The 21,084-nt window shown below is 44.6% G+C and overlaps 1 protein-coding gene across 1 annotated transcript in view; it reads right to left on the reverse strand.

Annotated features, from left to right (window-relative positions):
- CDH2 (cadherin 2) overlaps positions 1-17,365 on the reverse strand; it is a 115,755-nt gene extending 98,390 nt beyond the window's left edge. The window contains exons 1-2 of the mRNA XM_063167915.1: positions 17,206-17,365; positions 5,184-5,295 (exon numbers count right to left, since the gene is read on the reverse strand). Of these exons, the coding sequence (XP_063023985.1) occupies positions 5,184-5,295; positions 17,206-17,280 (187 nt within the window). The 5' untranslated portion in view covers positions 17,281-17,365. The remainder of the gene's footprint in view (positions 1-5,183; positions 5,296-17,205) is intronic.
- Between the last annotated feature and the right edge of the window lie 3,719 nt (positions 17,366-21,084).

Below are 21,084 nucleotides of genomic sequence, written 5' to 3' on the forward strand. Positions count from 1 at the left end.
TGGCTCTCCAAACAGTAATCACATTTTATTTACAGAAACCAGTCCTAAGTACTGTGCCCTCAATTTGGGTTAGGTATCTACTTCTATTAGCTGATGACTGGAGACTTATTTGCATATTACTTATTTTCTTTTTTAAATGTTGGAGGATTTAAGTCCTAAAAAATTTCAAAGTATATTACATTTTAAAAGAGCTGGGGGCTCAAGTAATTCCATGGGTTTATTACTAAGACAATTTTTAGCAATGAATGAAGTTTCTCTTAATTTTGCTTCTGAAAGTGTTATTTTTTTTCTCCCTTTACAGAAATTAAGGCAGTAGTTTTGAGGTCACCTAGTTCCTCGGTAAAAACCACTGTAATTTCAATGAACCTACTGGTATCAAGTGAAACGACATGTCAAACATAGTAAATAAATTTAGTATTAGGCCTATAGGACTTATCTTAAATGTATCTAGTGACCTGAGCATATTGTGTCTTGAAGTCAGACTTGCCAGACATTGTACGAGACAAATTGTAAAGTATCAGCTTCCAAGAGTCTCCAAGGGTATGACCAGGGAAGTCTGTTCCAGGGGGACACAGGACCAGGGGGCACTGGTGACAGAAAGCCAGAAGGAGGCAATAGGGGACAGCCTAGATGCTGCAGGTCAACTCCTACACAGCTCAGTCACAGCCTACAAAAGGAGAAGTTTCCAGCTCCTGTGACCTCTCAACTGGAATCATCTTCTCCATTTCCTCATCCTCAAAGCAAGGGCAACAAGGGCAGCTCTCTTTCTCTTCCCAACCACTCCGCCCCCCCCCCCCCCCAAATAAATGTGGAGCATTTTTTCCCTTTTCCAATGTAAGTTTTTCTGAATATATATTGCTCCACCAATTTTTCATGTACTGGGACAACTGAACACCTGCACAAAAGCTGAATGTGTAGTTGCCTCTCATGCCCTCATGCAAAAAAAGGAAAAAAAATCAGTAGATGCTGTCATAGTGTCCTAGCCATATGAATTAACAAAGCCATTATGAATTATTCTTAAATGCAATGGGAACAAGTTCAATCCTCCATCAAAAACAAGTACCATCTGAATAGAGGGTGAAAAAAAAGTCTTCAAAAAACAAACAGTACAGTGCAGTGCAAGAAAATTTTTTATAATAAGAGTTTTAAAAATCCAGATATCCTACGCTACTGTAACAAATCGAATGCAGGGACCAACAAGTCATATGATAATTCTAATTTTATTTAAGTTTTAGTTAAACAGAAGCCAAAGAGTTTAAGAGAAGCCTGTCCTCCAATGTACTAAACAAAAGCAAATAAACAAGACACATGATAAACATGTGGAAGTTGTCAAGAAAGCATCAAGTTAGGGTCAAATTACTCCATAGATATCTGAGATGTCCAAAAAGCCTCTGTGCTGGTGGTATCAATGCACAAAACCAAAGGAAATTAAAGCCTTCATCTCTAAAACTTACAGAAACTAGTATAAGTATCTACAAGGATATTGCAAGGTTATACAGGGAGAAAACTGGAAGCCCCAAAACTCAAACAGAACATAATCTGATGACAGATTACTATAAAAAGACAATTTTTAAAAGCAATCTTTCTAGGAAAAAGGAGGGCTAAGAAGAACCTCCACCTTTTATCAAATATGAGTAGAAAAATAGGGACAAAGGATGAGGAAAAGGTTGAGGTACTTGGTGCCTTCTTTGCCGTGGTCCAGTCAACAATTGTTATCTGGGTACCCCACCCCTGAGCTAGAAGACTGCGACAGGGAGCAGAGTAAAGCCCCCATAACACAAGGAGAAACTCTCAGTGACTTGCTGCATCACTTAGACACACACAAGTCTATGGAGACAGACAGGATCCACACGAAGGTACTGAAGGAACTGACAGAAATGCTCAGCAAGCCACCTTCCATCGTTTATCAGCAGTCCTGGATGACCAGGGAGGTCACAGTTGGACAGAGGTGAGTAAATTGGATGCACAGCTACAAGAAGCTGGAAGGAGGATCTGCAGAGCTACAAGACTGACTTAGGGGCTGGGGAAGGACATGGAGCACACCACCTTGAGTGCTACCATGCAGCACATACAGGACAGTCAGGAGATAAGGCCCAACCAGCCTGAGTTCATGAAAGCCAGGTGCTGCTTGACTGCCCTGATCTCCTGTTATGACAGAGTGACCCACTTAGTGGATGAGTGGATGGCTGCAGATGTTGTCCACTGACAGTTCAGAAAAGCCTCTGACACTGATTACCACAGTATTCTCCTGGAGAAACTGCCTGCTCAAAGCTTGGATAGGTGCAGTGCTCACTGGTTAAGAACCCAAGAATTGTCCAGACAGCCAGGCCCAGGGAATGGTGGTGAATGGAGTTACATCCAGCTGGCAGCTGGCACCAGTGGTGCCCCCCAGGGCTCACTGCTGGGGCCAGTATTGTTCAATATTTTTACTGAAGATGGGGATGAGGGGATTAAGTGCACCTCAGCTGGGCAGGAATGCTGATCTGCTGGAGGGCAGGAAGGTAATACAGAGGATCAGTGAGCCAAGGCCAGTTGTATGACCTTACTGCTCTCTACAACTACTTGAAAGCAGGTTGTAATGAGGTGGGGGTTGGTCATTTCTTCCAGAAACAAGTAATAGGACAAAGGAAACTGGCATCACCATCCATAGGGAAGGTTTAGATTGAATATTAGAAAGAATTTCTTCAGCAAAAAGGTTGGCAAGCATTGGAACAGGCTGCCCAGGAAATTGTTGGAGTCACCATCTCAGGAGGTATTTAAAGGACATGCAGATGTAGTGCTTAGGGACGTGGTTTAGTGGTAAACTTGGCAGTGCTGAATTAATGGATTGGCTTTATGGTTTTAGAGGTCTTTTCCAACTTAAATAATTCCATGCATTTAGATAGGCGAGGCGGCCGAGATCAGAATCAGGCACATGATTACCCCTACGAAGCAAATGTCATGAAACTATACTTAACTTCCAGCATCATCTGAATCTAGTTTAATAACCAGAAAATAGGCTTTTGACAACAATAGTATTTCAAAATGACAGTGTAATTAAATTTAAGTCAAAGCTATGCAATGATGGACTGTATGTTTATGTGTAACCAGCAAATTATATGCTTTTAAGCATGTCAAAATTTTCAAAAGAATTAACCACTGCAGTAATTCAGTTGAGGAAATGGTAGCAGGAAAAAGACTCCCCCAGGTCATTTTTCAACCAGCTGATATGATGTGATACATACCGTTTGCCTCATACAGTGTTTCCAATTCTTACTTCCCTAAAATGTTATGCATTTTAATATCATTCAAGGACAAACCAACAGTCATGCTTCACTCACTTCTGAGAAGCAAGGGAAGGGACTGTGGGACTGGGATGAATAATGAGACAGGAAGTCAGTGTGTCATCCTATGTTACTAGTTCAGACTCAGTTAAAGCTGATCAGACATTATCATCAGGTTTGCATGAGCAACGACAACAGATAATTAGTGCCCAGTCTACTGTGGCTCCTAACTGGTGGGAAAAGGGAAAAACTGCAGCAACAGCCTTGATTCCATAGAGAGTAAAGAGAACTTCCACAGAACAGGGCAGATCTCAAAACTTGTGTGATCTCCATTTCAAGAGGCAACTCATGGTATGACAGTCAACCTGTAACAAAGATTTGGTATTTCAAGGTGGCACCTTTGCAAGGCATTTGGCTGCTGTGCTCTGCACCCCTGTTTCTGCACCCTGCCTGTGCTCAACACATACCAAGGCATTCTCATGCTGGTGTCTATTACGGGAGTATACAGGAGAGCCATCTATTAACTCCCATTTGGTGGAAAAGTGAGGAATATTCTCTTTCCTCTTTATTATTTTCTCAATTGGCAGAACATTTACTTCAATACATAAATTTCTAAGCCATCTTTTAATAAAAGAAAAGTCTGTGCTGGTAGAATGTACTTTCATGAAACTGAATAGAGAAAGCTTTAATAACTCAAGTTTAAATACACTAAAGCTAATCAATTCATCCTGCATTCAAGTTTCCATTATGCTTCTAAGAAAGCACAAAACAGGTCTGTAAAATATAATTAATGAGAGACTGCTACATACAAGCATATAAAATCAAGACTACAGCTTTTACTTCATTTGTTTTGCAGATTCATAGAATTTTTTTCATTTAAATCTCTTGAACTGTGTAGCCAAATTTATATGTGAAAGAAACAACAAATTAAATTAAATTAGTCCTTATTTAAGCTGTATTTGAAACTGTCTAAAATTGATGTTCTTAGTTCCACAATTTCCAAATTAGATTTAAAAAATTATGTTAGCGGTTCAGAAAACAGACAAATTAATGCAAATTTTTTAAAAACGTTGTACTTCTGGAAGCTTATACACTGAAACTTAACTGGCTGGGAAATCTAGGAAACATTCAGAGCATCTGGCTCTTTGTCCCACTCTATCCCTGCAAAACAGAGACACAAAAAGAACAGCGAACTGAATTCCCAGCCTGGACAAACCTGGGCAGGTGTACTGACTGCAGGGCATCCCTGGCGGAGGAAAGGGCTCGTGCTCACGGAGCAGGCCATCCCCAGCCTGGGCACGGTGCCATCTGGACGCAGGCAGGTGCCAGGGTGAGAGAGCAGGGCACTGTCCCTGGGACAGCCCTGGCTCGGTCCTGCCCCTCCTGGCACGCCTGCTCACAGAGCCTGCAGCGCTGCGGTCACTGACCAGGGGCTCACAGACAACCAGGCACTCGCTCGTGCTGCTGCCCAGCCCACTGCTTGCTTCCTACTGCTGTCTCTCCTCAGACTGCCACGGAAAGGCAGTAAGGGAACTATCTCTGCACTAACATGAGCACCAGCACTGGCTGTAACTGCAGTTCTTCTACGAGAGGTAAAGCGAAAGGGAAGCTTTCTTTACCTCCTCATGGCATACACGCTGTCAATGGTAGTAAGAAACGTCACTGGGAATGCTGTGCCAAGAATTAGAGGATAATAATGGGAAGTATTACAACACACAGTGCTCTCAAATTACAGTCACAGGTGCATGTGCTTCCCCTAATGCCAACTGATTTTCCAAGTCCTATGATAGTGACCAAGAAATAATCACAGAGCAGCTGATGTTCTCTCCTAAAAGAGTTTAAGGATGAAAATGCTCCGGGGTGAGTTATGGCTACAATTAGAAGAAACAAAAAAGTTCAAAATATGTTTTCTAACAGTACCATTGAGAAGAGGCTGTCCTCCATGTACACTCCTTGAGACTACTGCACTGTGAACATCTTCAGGAAATCCAGTCTTGCATGACAAATCTTCACAGGTTGCTTTTATTGGTGCCTGAAACACAAAACAAAATGTATGTAATACTTGCAACCCAGACTCACCAGAGAAACATTCCAGCTGGCAAATACTACACTTTGCTGCTGTCTTGTACAAGCAGAATCTTTGTTTCTGAACGACTGCAATTAGGACTGCGAGGGCAAAGGGTTAATCTTTCTGATAACTGGAATGGAAGGAACAAATCCCACTTGTCTGGTAAGATCTAAATAATACACCATCTTGATTCTTCTGACAACTGAACATTTCCACTAAACCAGACACCTAGACTGAAGGGGAATCATAAAGGGAACAAAAACATTCCTTCCTCTGGAAATAAATGTTGCACAAAACACATCTCAACTTTTTCACAGCCAGATTGCTTGGAAGGGATCACTGGGGTAAAATGCTTTATATAGAATATTTCTACGTGAGGCTGCACCAGAACAAGTAAACTCAGACAAAATGTTACATTTGCAATAACTTAAGAGAACTTACATTTGTGTTAGTGTTCAAAGAGATACCATATAAAGCCAAATGTTTCCAATGCAACTCCTATTTCAAAGGGACATTAAGTTAAAAGGAGAGCAGCTCATTAAATTTGCACAATGGAAGAGCTGAGCCACTGAAACTGTTTGTTCTCTCACTTATTAAAAAAGTTTACCCTCAAATCACATTCTTAAAAGAGCTTCATAAATGCCTTTCCATTAAGAAATATAATACAGCATTTGGAAACTTGTTTGTACTGTAGTTCTCCATGTTCCATGTAAAATAGTTCTGGTAGCAAAGCTATTTTCCAGGAAAGCTTGTTGCCTATTTGGAAAAAAAAAACAAAACCAAAACCAAACATTTTCTGTGGCAACGGATTAAGATTTTTTTTCAGTGGATTGGTTTTGTCTCATTTTAGTACTGCACAAGACAATGGCCCACCTTACATGTGGCTACATGACTGTACATTGGCAAACCCCTTTTCACACTCTACAGCAGAGAGGTCAGCTCCCACTGCAGCCTGGGCTGAGATATAGCCAAGAAATCGTGACAGCTCCCACACAACCTCCAACACCTCACATGCCAAACGAAGGCCTATCCACATGCATGCCCAGATGTAGTATATATGGCCTTGGACAGCACAAGCAACTGTGTGATTATATCATACTTAAATCTGATCAAGACTTAAATTAGATTTTCCTGTTTGCTTTCCAGATGGGCTTCCATCAAGCAGACTGACTCAAGGCCACTTAAGCATCCCTGCATCTTGCAAAGAAAGCCCTACAGGAAAAAATAAAAAAGGGAGGGAGAAAGAGAAGATTATGGTGTTCCACCCATTCACCCTACTAACCTCAGGGAAAGAGCATTAAAGCAGAGGTGGGACAGGAGCAACTCAAACAACAAGGGCTTCCTCAGGGAAAAGGGACTAGGTGGAAATGTAATCTCTCCACTGACAAACATGGCCAAACTCAGCATGTCAAGCCCTGTTGGAACAGTTTTATCACTAATACAAGGAGGCATCTGTAAATTGCATTGCATTGCATTTACACCAACAGCATCCTAACTGTGCAGCTCAACACTGACATTACAAAAGCAAAAACAACTTAAAATTTACTAACTTGCAAGTTAATGCACTATCCTGGTATGCCCTCAGTAACAGAACTTGTAATTATCAAGTTTCAGATTAACTTAAACTGTTGTGATTTAAGATCTACATGGGTATCTCACCTGTGTACAATTGCTTAAGTAGTTTATTATGTTTATATGGAGACCCTAAAGAGAAAGCAAATAAAGCAATAATTTAGCTACCATGGAACTATGTTCCCTACAAAACTGGAACCAAGATCTGTAGCTATGTGCCAACAGTCTATTTATATATTGAGTTTTTAAGATAAAAAGATGGCAAATCAAAAATAACTAAAATTTTAACCAGCTAGTTTCCTCAGCTTTAGAACTCAAATCACAGGTTTGATAAGGTTTCCATTGGATGAAAGAAAAGAGTAAGACTCATTTAAACTACTGCAGAAAAGGCAACTTCAAAGAAATGTGGTGGAAAAGGAAATAAAGTCTTCCATGGTATCTTTGAAACCAAGAGCTACTGGCTGGGCAGCTGAGGAGATAGCAGGATTTTCAGCAAGACTGCACTGATGTGTTTGGGAATCTTTCAGCCTTTCCAGTAATCTATATGTACTAAACAGCTCTTATAAACTGAAACAATGCCCACTGAAACAAAGGCTGGGGAACATGAATAGAGAGCCTTCTTTATTCTTTCATTTGCAGCCATCAATTTTATCCAGAAACAAAAGACTGTACTCTGCCCTCCAAAAACAGCCCTTTGTAAAGATTGTTTCAGAACAAAAACACAAGGGAAGGAAGAATTCGAATTTTCAGCAATTCTTAATCGCCCTGTGTTAAGCATTCTGAATTAAGTAGAAGTTGCAACTTCAGACACACTGGGTCACATTAAGTTCAGCCTGAGAGTACTGCAAGACTTAAACCATTTTAACTCTAAGAAAAGAAGGATGCCGAAATATTTTTATCCCCTTATCTGGGGCAAAAGGCGAAAGCTAGTGAAGATTATGGGACACATTATTATAATTTACAGGATTTTGTGTGATTAGTACAATTCCCAAGACACTTTCAAATTTAAGATAATATTACTTGTACATTCATCTGCAGAAGGACACTCCTTTAAAAAAACTCGATCTTTCTAAGACAGAAAGCAATTACCTTAGCTTGTACCCACATAAAACCTGCTCAGTGGAGTCACAGAGTTTTAAACAAGCTCAGCACTTGGAAAAGTCTCCTCTCAAGCACTACCAGACTTTGTGATGGCAAAATAAAATTACTTCTGAAAAACTATTCTGCTTTCCTCATTCTTTATGACTTGTTTAGCCATTTTTAACTGCTAAATGAGTGATAAGCATTACCATCTCCAGATGCTAGAGAGATAGTCACACATGGTATCAAATCATGCATATAAACTCAGTACTGTAGATCTCAAATATAAATGCAACAGGAAAACGGCAATTATGAAGCAACATGATGTAAATTAGAAGTCTTCTGTCAAAACTGTTATTCAATCAATTAAAAGAATTCACCATTTTGATATAGTTAGGCAGTTAAACCTGAAGTTTTGACATCCTGCTCCTCTGTTACTTTAGTTTCATCCCTAGATATGAAAACTGTGGTTTAATTCCAAAGCTGTATTCTAGCTAGATTAAAAAAAAAAGGAAAAATAAAACAGCCCACCAAAAAAAAACCTGAAACCAAAAATACCATTAGCAACCTGTTTACAATTTCAAGTGTATAATTCTAAGGGATCTGCATTTACATCTTTTTCGTAATACCACCAGTAAAAGTCTTCCAACAAAACAAGCCTCAAAGTTTTGAAAAGTTTCTAACCGAAACAAGCATTGAGCCAGGCAGAATTTCTTCAGTAGTACTGACAGATCTGGACTCATAACCAATTTCCATTGTTTTTAAAAAGTAGACACATTTAAAATTCCAAATATCTGGAAATATCCATTTAAAGAAACATGTACTTCAAAATGCATCTCACCAGCTCCTCTGCATATGCCATACACCACTGCAGTTCAGTAGTAGCTATCAATCTGAAATATCAAAGTCTCTTCTACTTTGCATCTACATGTACTACTTCACAAGATTTCTTAACAACAATTTTAACAAGGCATGTTGTTTTTGGAAGATTGCTTTCTTTTATATTGTAACTTAGTCCTATAGAAAAAGAAGTCTAGGTAGTAAAATGAGAAACCAAGCAGGGTATGTATCAAAGAAAATATCATCCTACACAGTATAACTGAACACAGTACAGTTACCAATTGCCAAGTCTAGCCAAATCACAGGACATTATTGTGTGAAGTTCAAAACAATGTCTGACATAATTATATGTATGATGAAGCAAGAATGGGGTATTGGAGCTCTTCCTCCTTAATAACCAACATTCATTCACAACTACCACAGTAATATTCAACTTAAGCACAGATCACAGAAACATTTGTGACTGTTTAAAGACTGGGTGTTTCTTCATTAATTTAAAAGCCAGGATGATACGCAATACTCACTTGCAACTTAGGTTCTAGAGAACTCTAAAAACTAGAGATTGTTCTGTCCATTTTTAGTTTTGTGTATAGACATTATCTGACACAATGGGATATGCTGTACGAGGTGGTATTATTTAGTAACTACTTTCTATTTACTGTCATAAGGCAAAAGAAAGATACCCTGGATGATAGAAACATCTTTGAAAAGCTTTAGATACTAGAATTCAAAATGCTCAGCAACTCTCTCAAATCCCCAACTTTGCTGCAAACAAAGCTGCCAACAGTTTATACTCTCACAGTACTCAGTACTTCAGCAAAAGTAGTCAAGCACAATTTGTTTTCAACCATAGAGTACAACCAGAGAGAAAGAAAAGTGCCTTTCATTCAAGTTGTTCTGGAAGCCAAAAGCTCCCAAAGTGGGTGCCAGGCCACATCCTCCCAGAGGTCATTCAGTTACAGCAGAAAGGGCTTTCGTTACACCATCTTCACTTCTAATCAGTGCTCTACGCTGTGAACCACAAAATTTTAGATCAGAAAATCCAATTTCTTAAACCAACACTTAGAGCTCTCAAGCACCTTCCCAAATTAAGAGAATACACAATTTGAATGCTACTATCTGGCTTAAAGCAACTTGGCTTAAACCACCAAAGGGTGGTAGGTCATCTATTTTCACCCTTCCTGCCCATGGGCAGGGACACCTTCCACTAAGCCAGTGAGACTTGCTCAAAGCCCCATCCAACCTGGCCTTGAACACTTCCAGGGATGGGGCATCTACAGCTTCTCTGGGCAACTGGCTCCACAGCCTTACCACCCTCCCACGGAAGAGTAACTGATCTCAACCCACTGTTTTCAGTTTGTGCCATTCCTACTTATCCTATCTCTACATGTGCATGTGAAAAGTCTCTCTCCCTGGTCATGTCCCGCCTCCCATCCACCAGCACCACCGAGCCCTGCTCTGCATCTGTTCATCCCTCAGTTTTACAAACCATGTTCACAGCCTACCTATCCTGTTAACCCCAAATGAGAGACAATATTCATTTGCTCTACTAAAAATTAAGACAATTATTTAGTATACCCCACATAGCTCAAACCCATGATCCAAGTTTGCATTTTCCCGCTCCCTCAACTAGGAGAACATGGGAGGGGCTGCTTCTTCCAAAACACATGGTTCCTCAGGCAAGCCACAGCTCAGAGAAGGATATCTTAAAATTTCTGTATGTCTAAGTTTTAGTAATTGTTTTAATAATAACTTTAAAAAGTTTTATCTGGTATTTGACCACACATTCTACTTTCTCTACAAGAAATGACATCTCTCTGATTTGGTAATACCCATTGTATTGCTCACACTGAACATTTCAGTCCATAAAACTGCTGCTATTCTATACAGGAGGATGCTGCATTTTTCTGACCTTTGGGGGAGGCCTAGAAATGCCTCTTTGGGGGGATCACAAAATTTTAACTATGTCTTCAGCTGCTGGGTGATAATTATATGCTAATTAAAAGGAATGGGAGAGTCCTTAGAGGAGTCTTGGTAAAAATATATATTTTTAAATATGTCAAGGAGTGCCTCGAGGAGAGGATAAACACACTTTTTGGAAACATGGTATTTAATTAAATATATGAATAATGACTAAAACCAAATACTTTAAGTGAAATGCTGAAAAGATCTGGCAGCGAATCACCTTCCATCTTGGAAGCTGCTGATACTGTATCTGTTTTCATAAGTCATTTAAAAATAGAAAGCCTAATTTCCCTTCTTTATTCAGACAGAGCTCCCATGATCTTTCAGCAAGAAGTGCAGGATCAAATCAAATGATGAATCATGCACACTTGGATTATATACCTCTCAAGGTGAACACCAACATGGTTCAACACCCAGGTGAAAAAGGTCCCTCTCAGCTCACTCACAAACTACAAATGCACTTGAGGAAAATACAGATCTTCCTTGAACTCATCCTGCAATAATGTTCATGTTTCTTTCCTCTCAGGATTCACCTCACTGTATGCCAATGTTGGCCAACGAGAGAGTCTCAGTCTGTGGCAGGTGAGAAGTCCTTTACCACTGCTCCTGCAAAGGATGTCAAGTATTCTTTTTGCCTTCATTATTCTCCATCCAAATTTTGGACAATGCTCTCAGGCACATGGTGAGACTCTTGGGGATGGTGCTGTGCACGGCCAGGAGCTGGACTCGATGATCCTTACTGGATCATCAGCTTATTCTGCAATCTGTCTCACTGAACCTTACACACAACTGGGGCTACTGGGTTAATGGAAGCACACAGGCTACTCCATAAGGCCACTATGGGTTCCCAGCTTTCATCCTGAGACCCTCTATAACAAGAATTTAAAATAAAAAAATCCAGGGAACATTAGAGATTGCACAGCCTTTGGGAATAGACTTGTGCTTTGTGTGTGTACGTTGTTTGAGGTAAGTTACACTCTCATTCTAATGGGAATGCTGCTGACTACTGAAACTATTGCAAGCTTTCTGAACTTTTTTGTTAACCTAAAAAAACACTTACAAAACCAATGAAAAACAGAGTTTAACTGGTAAATGATTTTGTTAAGCAGGAAAAGCCATTCAAAAATTCCTCTTCCTCACCACATGACAAGTCCCTTACACAATACTGTCTGTATTGAGTAAAAATAACTTTACTCACAGCTTCCTCAAGCTATTTTTAAATATAAACATGCAGTTCTGTCACAACTAAACTGTCTCATGTGTTAGTGCTCAGTTATTAAAAGAAGTAATAAAATACATTATTGATATAAAAGCATCAGTGAAACCAAGTAAGATAGAACATGACAGGGTTTGTCCAATGATGTTTCTGGGAAGTCCTTCAACTTCTAGAAACAGAAAGGAAAATAACAGGAAGTTTTTGAATTACACATTCTTGACTCGATGTAGCTCAAAAATGTGATAATTTTGGTAAATATTTTAAAAGCTGGTATCAAAACTATACATTCATCTTTTCAGCACACTGAGCTGCATGCCTAGGTAGCAGTACTACCCTGGAAGAGAGAGAGCAGTAGAAGGCTGTGGTGGTTTAACATGAAACAGGTTTTCTGGGAGGTTGTTGTCAAACCAATGGGTGCTCAGATTTTAATGTTGGCACCTGGTTTGGCCACTGAGATTTGGATCCGCCTCTGAGAACACACAGGGTTAAAAGAAGGGCTCCCCCCTGGAAGGTTCTCTTTGGATTTCCAGCGGGAGAGAGTTCTGTTCCTCCCCACAGCTGGGCAGGGGGAGAGGAAAGCCACGCGGCCTGGGAGAGATGGGCCTGACCCTGAGGGGCCCAAGGGTGGAAGCATGGAAGAACTACTGAGAGGTATTCCCCCTCCACCTTCTGGGAGACAGAGACAGAGCTTGGGAGTTACCTCGAAACTTGATAAATATGTGCGGCAGCAGGGCTGAGATGGGTCCAGCCGCTTGTGGGAGCTTTCAACCCCTTTGTGGACAATGAAAATTTACAGAACATTAACCCTTCCTAGAAGAGTGATGAAGGTCTGGGCAGAGAGAGAGATGTTGGAAGAATGGAGAAGATGGAGTGGCATTTTTTGCTGGACTCTTTTTTTTTTTTTTTTTGTATAGGCATGGACTGTTTCCTTGTGATACAGAGACTGCTTCCAGGGGGGGCAATGCCTCAGAGCCAGGAGGGTTCAGTGTGGGTACCCCTCGGCCCCAGGGAGTGCAAAAAACATGGGGGGGACAGATATCCCAAAGTTGGGACTGTGCCTTTTTGGAAGGAGACAAGGCATCCTTAAAAGGAACCCTGGAAGCAGCCCTGGTCCATGCACAGTGGTGAGAGCACTGGGCATGGAAGGAAGATGTCACCATGGCAAATGATCTCCGGGCTGTGCCACGTGTGACATGAAGCCCATGGCACAAGAAGGACTCCTCCTCTTGATAAACTGAGGATTGAGTATTCTAAAGGGTGGTGCCGGACCAAGAGTTGGTGATTTGGGAGATGTATTGTATTGGAAATTTGGTGGGGGGAGGAGGAAAATGTTTTTGTGAAATTTTAATTTTCCTTGTGTGTGTGTGTTTCTTTTTTCCTTTCCCTTGTAGTTTAGTAAATAAAATTTTCTTTATTCCTAAGAGCCTGCTTTGCTTATTCCTGGTCACATCTCACAGCAGACACCAGGGAGAGAGTATTTTCATGGGGGCACTGGCATTGTGTCAGTGTCAAACTATGACAAAGGTTCTCTAGAAAACACAAATACATAGATCAACAGCATAAGAATATATGCCCTCTGGTACATAAGCAGAGTATGTATTTCTGAGCTTGCTAGAATATCTGTCCAGATAATTTTGCTTATTAAAAAAATTCTGATTATCTCCTGTTCTGTCAACCAATGACTTAAATTAAAAAAAACTCACTGAATTACACAACCTTATCTGCCCTATAATAGATGTAAAAAGGAGTTTTTAAAAAAAGTATTTTAGCAAAATATATTTAAATAATATATTCAGTTTAATATCTAAGGAAATTTAGCTCTGCAATTATCTGAATTTTGAGGATGTGTCAGTGTTACTACTATCACTTAGACAAGAGAGACAAGGATTGGAGAGCTCTCTGCTGCAATACCCTGCCACATTTAACTTTTCCAATGGAATCTTTGAAGACAAAACAAAACCAGACCACGAAGATCTACACTGAAAAAGCTTGAGATACCCCACATAACTACTCTGGTCAGGGGCTTATGAATGTGTCACAAAATGCCTTCAATTCACTACAATCAGTGTACTTTGAATGGTGTTGGTGTCTATTAATGGAGTAATTTATCAGAGACACTGTAAAACTCATGCTTATACAGATAAAAAAAAGTAAGTCTAAGACACAGGTATATTGCGAGACACAGAAGATTTACCCCCAATAGGAGATCTTGCTTGTTTCTCCACAAAACTACATTAATATTCCTCACCCCAATTCTGCCAGAGACTACTGCTGCTGGGGGTAATTACTGCAGGGGTAGAACTAGCAAGAAATGCCATTGCTGGATTCTCAGCTGAGGCAGCTTAACAGGAGTGTCATTTAGAGTAGTAGCTTTATCACCTGGATACATTCACTAAGACCTGGAATAAGACCAAAATTGCCTGCAGAGGGTAATAACTTACGTCCTCTGTCATCATAATTCGAATTCAAACCAGTCACCTAAGCTCAAAAGCCTCCAAAACCTGCTTTATTGTTTACTTGCTTTTGATTTAGAAACAGACAACATCCATGTATAGTGATTCAATCAGCTTGTATTTAAAGAAACATATTTCCTTTTTGAGCACTTCATTTCTAATTTGTGTTCCAGTTTATTTCTAATAGTAAACTCATACTGGCTTTCCCATTCCGTCATTGGACTGGAACTGTTGATTTAGTCAGAAAAACAAGATTCACTCCTTTCATCCTATCTTCTGTCAGAATTTTTTTCATGTAATACTCCCAGACTCATACTGATATGCTAACCAGCAAAAGAGAGTGCAGTTTTCATTCCTCTCTTTCTTGTGCAGGTTACACACTGCCAAAACTCTTAAGCTGTATTTCCTCTACACAAACAACATCCACAGATCTGGCCTTAAAATCTGGTTCCAGTTACAATTTTTCAAGTAATTCCATAATGACAGCTTTTCTATACCACTAACAAACTGATTAATACTCTAGAAAATAAAGGTAGACAGATGCCGTGTTGCAGAGAGGAAAAACTGAGTGAAAAGGTTCAACGTTTCAGAAGAACCTGATACAAATAACCTCCTACAAACCAAAAGTAGGAGGTGTGACAACAGGGGAAAAAGTTAGCAATGCATCTAGCTGGTGCAGGTTCTTGCAGTATGCATGATGGAAGAAGGGAGAAGGAAAAAAAGAGCTCTTAAAATGAAAGTGTGGTACAGATACAGGTCTGTAAATCTGATTTCATACTCAAGTTCCAATTTTGTTACACGCTATTAAAAATCAACCCTAACCTGATTTAATGGATACCCAAACAAGGGGGAAATTGGATTCCCCAACCATAACGTGCCAGTGACACTGAGTGATATATAAAAGCAACACGGCTAGTTCCTGTCCTTAATTCATAGCCTGTGCTTCAATTTCAAGCCTGCCTTGGGTAAGAAGGAAAAAAAAAAAAAAAAAAAAAAAAGATGCAATAAAAGCTTACTGCAGATTTTGTGCTTTAAAGATTTATTGAGATAGGAAGACTGAACAGAACTGAAAGCACATACAGTAAACAGCACATAAGGACTTAAAAAAAAGAAACACACACGAAAAAACCAACCCAACACAACAACAGCCGGTAAGTGGCACACACAAGTTTCTGAACAGGGTGTCTGCTATCACACGCAGCCGCTCATGCTCAGCCGGACGCTCCCGTGTCGCGCCAGCCACCCGGCGCGTCCTCCTGGGGCTCAAGGGAAAATGCCCGGCTGCCGTGGAGCGGCGTTTCAGCAAATCGTCAGCCCCTGAGAGCTCCTCAGAAACTGCGTGAAGGACGCAACTGCCCGGGGACCCCGTGAGGGGACAGGAGCGTCAGAGACACGGAGAAGCGGAGAGGAGCCGGAGGCCGGGCGGGCTCCTCCCGCCCCGGTGCGGCGGAGGCAGCGGGGCCGCACCATGGACAGTGGCTGCGCCTGCCGCCCCCCCTGCCCTGCGCCAGCCGCTGCGGGCGCGGCGGGAGGGCGCCCTGCCCGCCCCGGCACCCCGGCCTCGCCTCAACCCGCTCCCCGGCCCGACAGAAATGCCCCAATCGTAAATACCATTAAGAGGCGATGATCTGCGCCATCTGTCCCTCGGACTTACCGCCCTCTCCACCCCCGGCGCAGCGCCGGATACGAGCTCAGCGAGCACAAAACGAACGGGGAACCCACCGGGTGCCCCGGCTCCGCTGCCGCTCCGCACACTCCTCGCCGCCCGAGGGGACTCCAACCATCACCCCGCGGACACTGCCCCTGCTGCCCCAACGGGATCCATTTTTTCGTCTCCCCGTCCTCCCCACACCATCCCGGTGACTCCCATCTCGCCCCAGACCTCCACTTTCTGCACCCCCTGGGAGCGCACCGCGGCTAGCGGTGCCGGCGCTGCTCCGCGACCACCTGCCCGGGACCCCGTCAGTCAGCCGCCCGGAGCGCCCGGCAAGGCCGCCGGGGGGAGGCAGCAGCAGGACTTTCATAATAATAAATTAAACACTTCGGGGCCCGAGCCCGTCCCAGTGGAAATTCCCGTTAGCGGCAGGGGGTGGGGAAGCCCAGCGCCCAGGCGGAGGCTGATTAAATTCTTCCCGGAGAAAGGATTAGCGGGCGAGAGAGCTGGGGATAGCCAAGATGCGGGGGTTGTTCTCTGCCCCGCACCTCTCTGGCTCCACAGCCCGCCCTTCATCACGCGGGACGGAGAGGGGAATGTTCGCTCCGTCCCCCACTCCGGTAGTTTGTCCCCCGCGCCCGCGGCGGAGCCGCGCTCCCGCGGTGCTGCCAGGCGCACGGGTACCAGCCAGCTCCCCCCCACGTCCCGCGGCACCTGCTCTCCCGAGAATGAGGGGAGATCAGTGCCCCCATATCACCTCCCGCGTCTCGGGACCAGTCTCTCCCTCAGCCGGCCCCGGGCAGGGGCTCCCCCCCCTCTCTCTCTCTCTCTCCCCGCGGCGCGGAGCCCGGTGGCGGGGCTGCCCCGAGCAGGTGGCTCTGCACGAGCGGCCACGAGCCACCCCGGGGCACCCTGGCAGCGGGGCCGCTTTCCCCTACACCCTCCCCGAGACCCCCACCACGAAGCGCAGCCTGCCTGCTCTATCCCCCCCCCCCCCCCTTTCTCCCCCCGGCTCTCCCGCCTTCCCCGGGCATCGCCGCCCGCGGGGGAACAAAGAGCCGCAGCCCGGCCCGCTCCCCGCCGGCGGTGCTTACCTGCTGCAGGGCCGCCAGCAGCATCAGCGCCAGCGGCGGCAGGATCCGCGGCGGCGCTCCCGCTACCCGGCACATGGAGGCGAGGAGGGGCGGCGGCAGGGCGGCCCCCAGCAGTTCCGGAGCGCGGCTGGAGCCCGCGGAGCGGGGCGAGGGGAGCGGCGGGGAGGGTCGGGCAGCGGCAGCTGCCGGGAGCTGCGGTCGGCGTCTGCCCCCGCCTGCCGGAGCCGGCTGCCGCTCTAGCTCATGGGCAGCGATGCAGCGGAGAGAGAGAGCGCGGGGGGCGGAGGATGGGTGAAACTCAGCTCTGGGTCAGCCTGCTTGTCTCTGGGCCGAGCCCCCTCCGCGGTGCAGAGGGTGGGCAGGGAAGAGGAGGAGGAGGATGGGCAAACAAAGGCTGGGAGATAAGAAAGAAGTAGTCGCTGCTGCTGCTGCGAGGCCGGTGCGGCGGCGGCTCCTTTCGGCTGGCAGCCTTCCCCACGCCTGGATCGTGCCCGCCTCGCTCCTCCCGCCGGTGCCCCCCAGCGAGCTCGGGCAGGCGGCTCCTCTCAGCGCCTCAGCCCAGGCACGCCAGCTCCGCCGCTTCGCCGGCCCCAGCCCTGCTGCATGCTCGCCCCGCACTTTCTCTCTCCCTCTTTCTTCTCCTCCCTCCACCCCTCCCCCTGCAGGCAAAGCTCTCCTCCGAAGCACAATGATAACAATACCCCAGCAGCCTCTGCCTGCCGTGCGCCTGTCTACGCGCTCGCCCGGTGCCTGCCTGCCTGTCTGCTGCTGGCAGCTCCCTCTCCGCCTCCCGTCGCTCCCCGGCCGCACGGCCAATGGGAGCGGCACGGCACAGTGAGCGCCGGGGAAATTCGCCGCTGTGCCTGCGAATGGTGCTGCCCCTCCTCGGTCCCCGGAGAGCGGGCGCTGGGGGCAGCGGGGCAGGCGGCAGCGCCCGATGACCCCGCAACGCCAACAGCTACAGAGCGGTGGAAAGAAATAAATTCCAACCCACACACTTGGTGTACTGCAATGGTTTGGGGGGCGAGAACTTTCTGGGGAAGGAAAAACCCGTCCCCGCCGTGCCCGGTAGGGCACAGTCGGTGCAATGAGAAGCTGCGGGGGCGCCGCTGGTGCCCAGCCCGGGTGCCGTGGGACGGCCCTGCCCGGTGGTGGCAGCTCGGCAAGTTCCGCTCAGCTGTTACTGCTTAGCTTTCCTCTTTTTTATTCCTTTTTTTTCTTTTTTTTTTTTTTTTAATTTTTTATTTTTTCCTTTAGCCACCTTCCGTCCCCCTCATTCCATATTTCTTTTTCTAAACTACCTGCTGAATTTTATTAGCTAATGTTTTCCAAAGCTTGGTTGGGTCCGCAGTCCGCCGGTCCAAAAATGTCAGCGTGCGAAACGGAGCTGGGGAGTGCGGCTGAGCGAACAGTTAGAGAAGCGAGTACCAAGTGCTGGGTCATTTGCCGAGCTGGCACGGATTTTCGCTCGCCCAGTCGGCAAAGTTGTTTTGTGTCTATGCATCAGAGCTTTCATCCTGGGATATAGTAAGGGGAGGCTTCGTAGGTATTCGTATGGCCCCTAGCAATCTCATGAAGCGTTCATTCAAAATGGTGCATTATTAATTTTAAAGCATCTTTACACCCGAACTTGCAAGAAAAACACTCTTCCCAACGCCCCCCCTCCTTTAGAAAATAGCGCAAACCGTCATGCTCAATGTTTTGAAAGGAAACAGCGGATTTGCCTTTGTGTTTTTGTCGGGGAAAGGCGGGGTAAGTACGTGCTTTTACGATGCTGATTTCATTAGCCGGGGAATTGAAAGTAGCGGTCACTGGCGAGCTGCGATGCAGCTGCGCACCCAAGGCAGGGCAGAGGCGGAGGCGGAGCAGGCCCCGGAGCCGCGGCGGGGATGCGCTGCCGCCCGCCCGTGCCCGCAGCCGGAGCCGCGCCGCCCGCCGCCTCCGCGGGGCAGAGCCGAGCCCGGGCACCGGCCGAGCCAGACGCCACCTGCAAGGCTGAGACACCAAGCGAGCCTCAGCCGAGCAGAGGCGGCCTCAGCTAGCAAAGCAGCCAGCCCCCGCCGCCACCTCCTTCCCTCCCTCCCCGCGCCCTCTTTAAAGTTGTAGCCCGTGCAATTGCCGCGATCCCAAGAGTTGTGAAGAACGATGAGAGGAGGGAACTACGGCTGGTCATGAGTTTCTGGGTTAAAATTTAGCCAAAGCCTGAGGGAAAGTAAGCAAGAAGGGCACCGCTGATGTTTATATCCTGTAACAAGGACGAGTTTCCCGGTTTTGCACCTGACGGAGCATGTGTTCAGTCTTTTTAGCAGTTCTAAGGAGAAATGCTTGGATTTGCTTATGAAACAGTAACTTTCCCTGGGTAGCAGATTCCTGTTTGTATTTTCTGATAAGTAGGCAAAATATTAGCATTTGCTAATGGCTGTATTTGAGCATTTATTCACTTTTACAAGTGTTTTACAGAATGCACAGCACACATTATGAACTACTCCATAAACCAGCTGTCCGATGAGAATAATTACCTGTCACCGAAATGAGCCTGCCCCCTCACATCCTTCAACCCATCCATCCCTAAAGGCCTGAAAAACTAAAGGCTCTGCAGCATATCTGGAAAGTTACCAGATCTGAGCTCTGGCTGATGCTTCTTATGGTTCTACTGCTGCCTTTAAATTTACTTGGCAGGATTAGTAAGACTGGCAGAAAAATTGCTCTCACCAACATCATTTTACTGAATCTTCTAGCCTTGAACAAGTTTGAATAAAGTAGTGGGCTTCCCTCATTTACTTAAAACCCAAAGTTTCCTCTGGCTCACAGTTCCCTGCTTCTGGGTATTGTGATAAGGAGGTAAGAGAAAAGGGGTGGGTAGTACCTTTTGAGGTACAATCTCTGCACCACATCCCTTTATGGTGAGAGGCATTTGTTTGGGAGAGCAGAGCAGAGGAGAAACCTGTGCGTTGTCTCCAAACATGAATGACTCCTCAGGGAATCCTTAATCTGTGGCATAAGACCAAGAGAACACCTCTTTTTTTTCCACACAGAAATAATCTAGCATTAAGTAGGCATAGATGGAAATTCAGAGTTCATACTGCTGCTAAGATGAGATCGTCAACTTTTTTCATGTATATCATGCAAAAGCCAGCCAGCTGGCAATTTCTGGCTAAGATTCAAACAAGTGATTTAGAACTCAAAGGGTTGGTCTCCTAATTCAGCCTCAGATTGCACTTATATGTTTTAACTAGTATGAAAATAGTGGACACAAGTTAATGTTCAAGCTAGGAGATCTCAAGGGCTTCCAGAAAAACTTGTTAAAATTCCATGATTGAGTTGAAGAGAGGATTAGGGTAATTCCCATGTTAGTCATGGAGTTGAATTTCTCTTTCAACTTGTCCAAATTAATTTTCATTCCTAAGGTTCATAAAAATTCTGTAAAAAAAAAGAATGCCTTCAATTTGGAACCTACTAGATTGCTCATGGCTTGAAATATTTTGGAAAAGGAGACCCTTTCCCTTGTGGATCTATTCTTGTATTTAATCTGCCAGGTATTGCCACTACTACTTCTCTCCTCGATTCAAATTATGCAAATTAAGTACTTTACTGACAGTTTAAGCCCTTATCTGACATGTATGCATGTGATTTTAGTGAGTTACGCTGCACACATGCAAACTCCTGTTTCTATGTCTAAGTATTTACAAGATGGAAGTGTAAATGCATTGAGCAAAAGTACTAAGGGCATGTTAGTTTCTGTCCACTTTTCTTGTATTCTTCATGGGGTATGAAGAAATACTTTTATTTGTCTAGAAAAAAACCCCCAAAATAAATCACAAAATTAATGGGTCTGAGGATGTCCAGTGCTTGTTAATGAGTTTTATCACAATGGTGGAA

This window comes from Melospiza melodia, chromosome 1, assembly GCF_035770615.1.
Source record: "Melospiza melodia melodia isolate bMelMel2 chromosome 1, bMelMel2.pri, whole genome shotgun sequence".
In the NCBI taxonomy this organism is placed as follows: Eukaryota; Metazoa; Chordata; class Aves; order Passeriformes; family Passerellidae; genus Melospiza; species Melospiza melodia.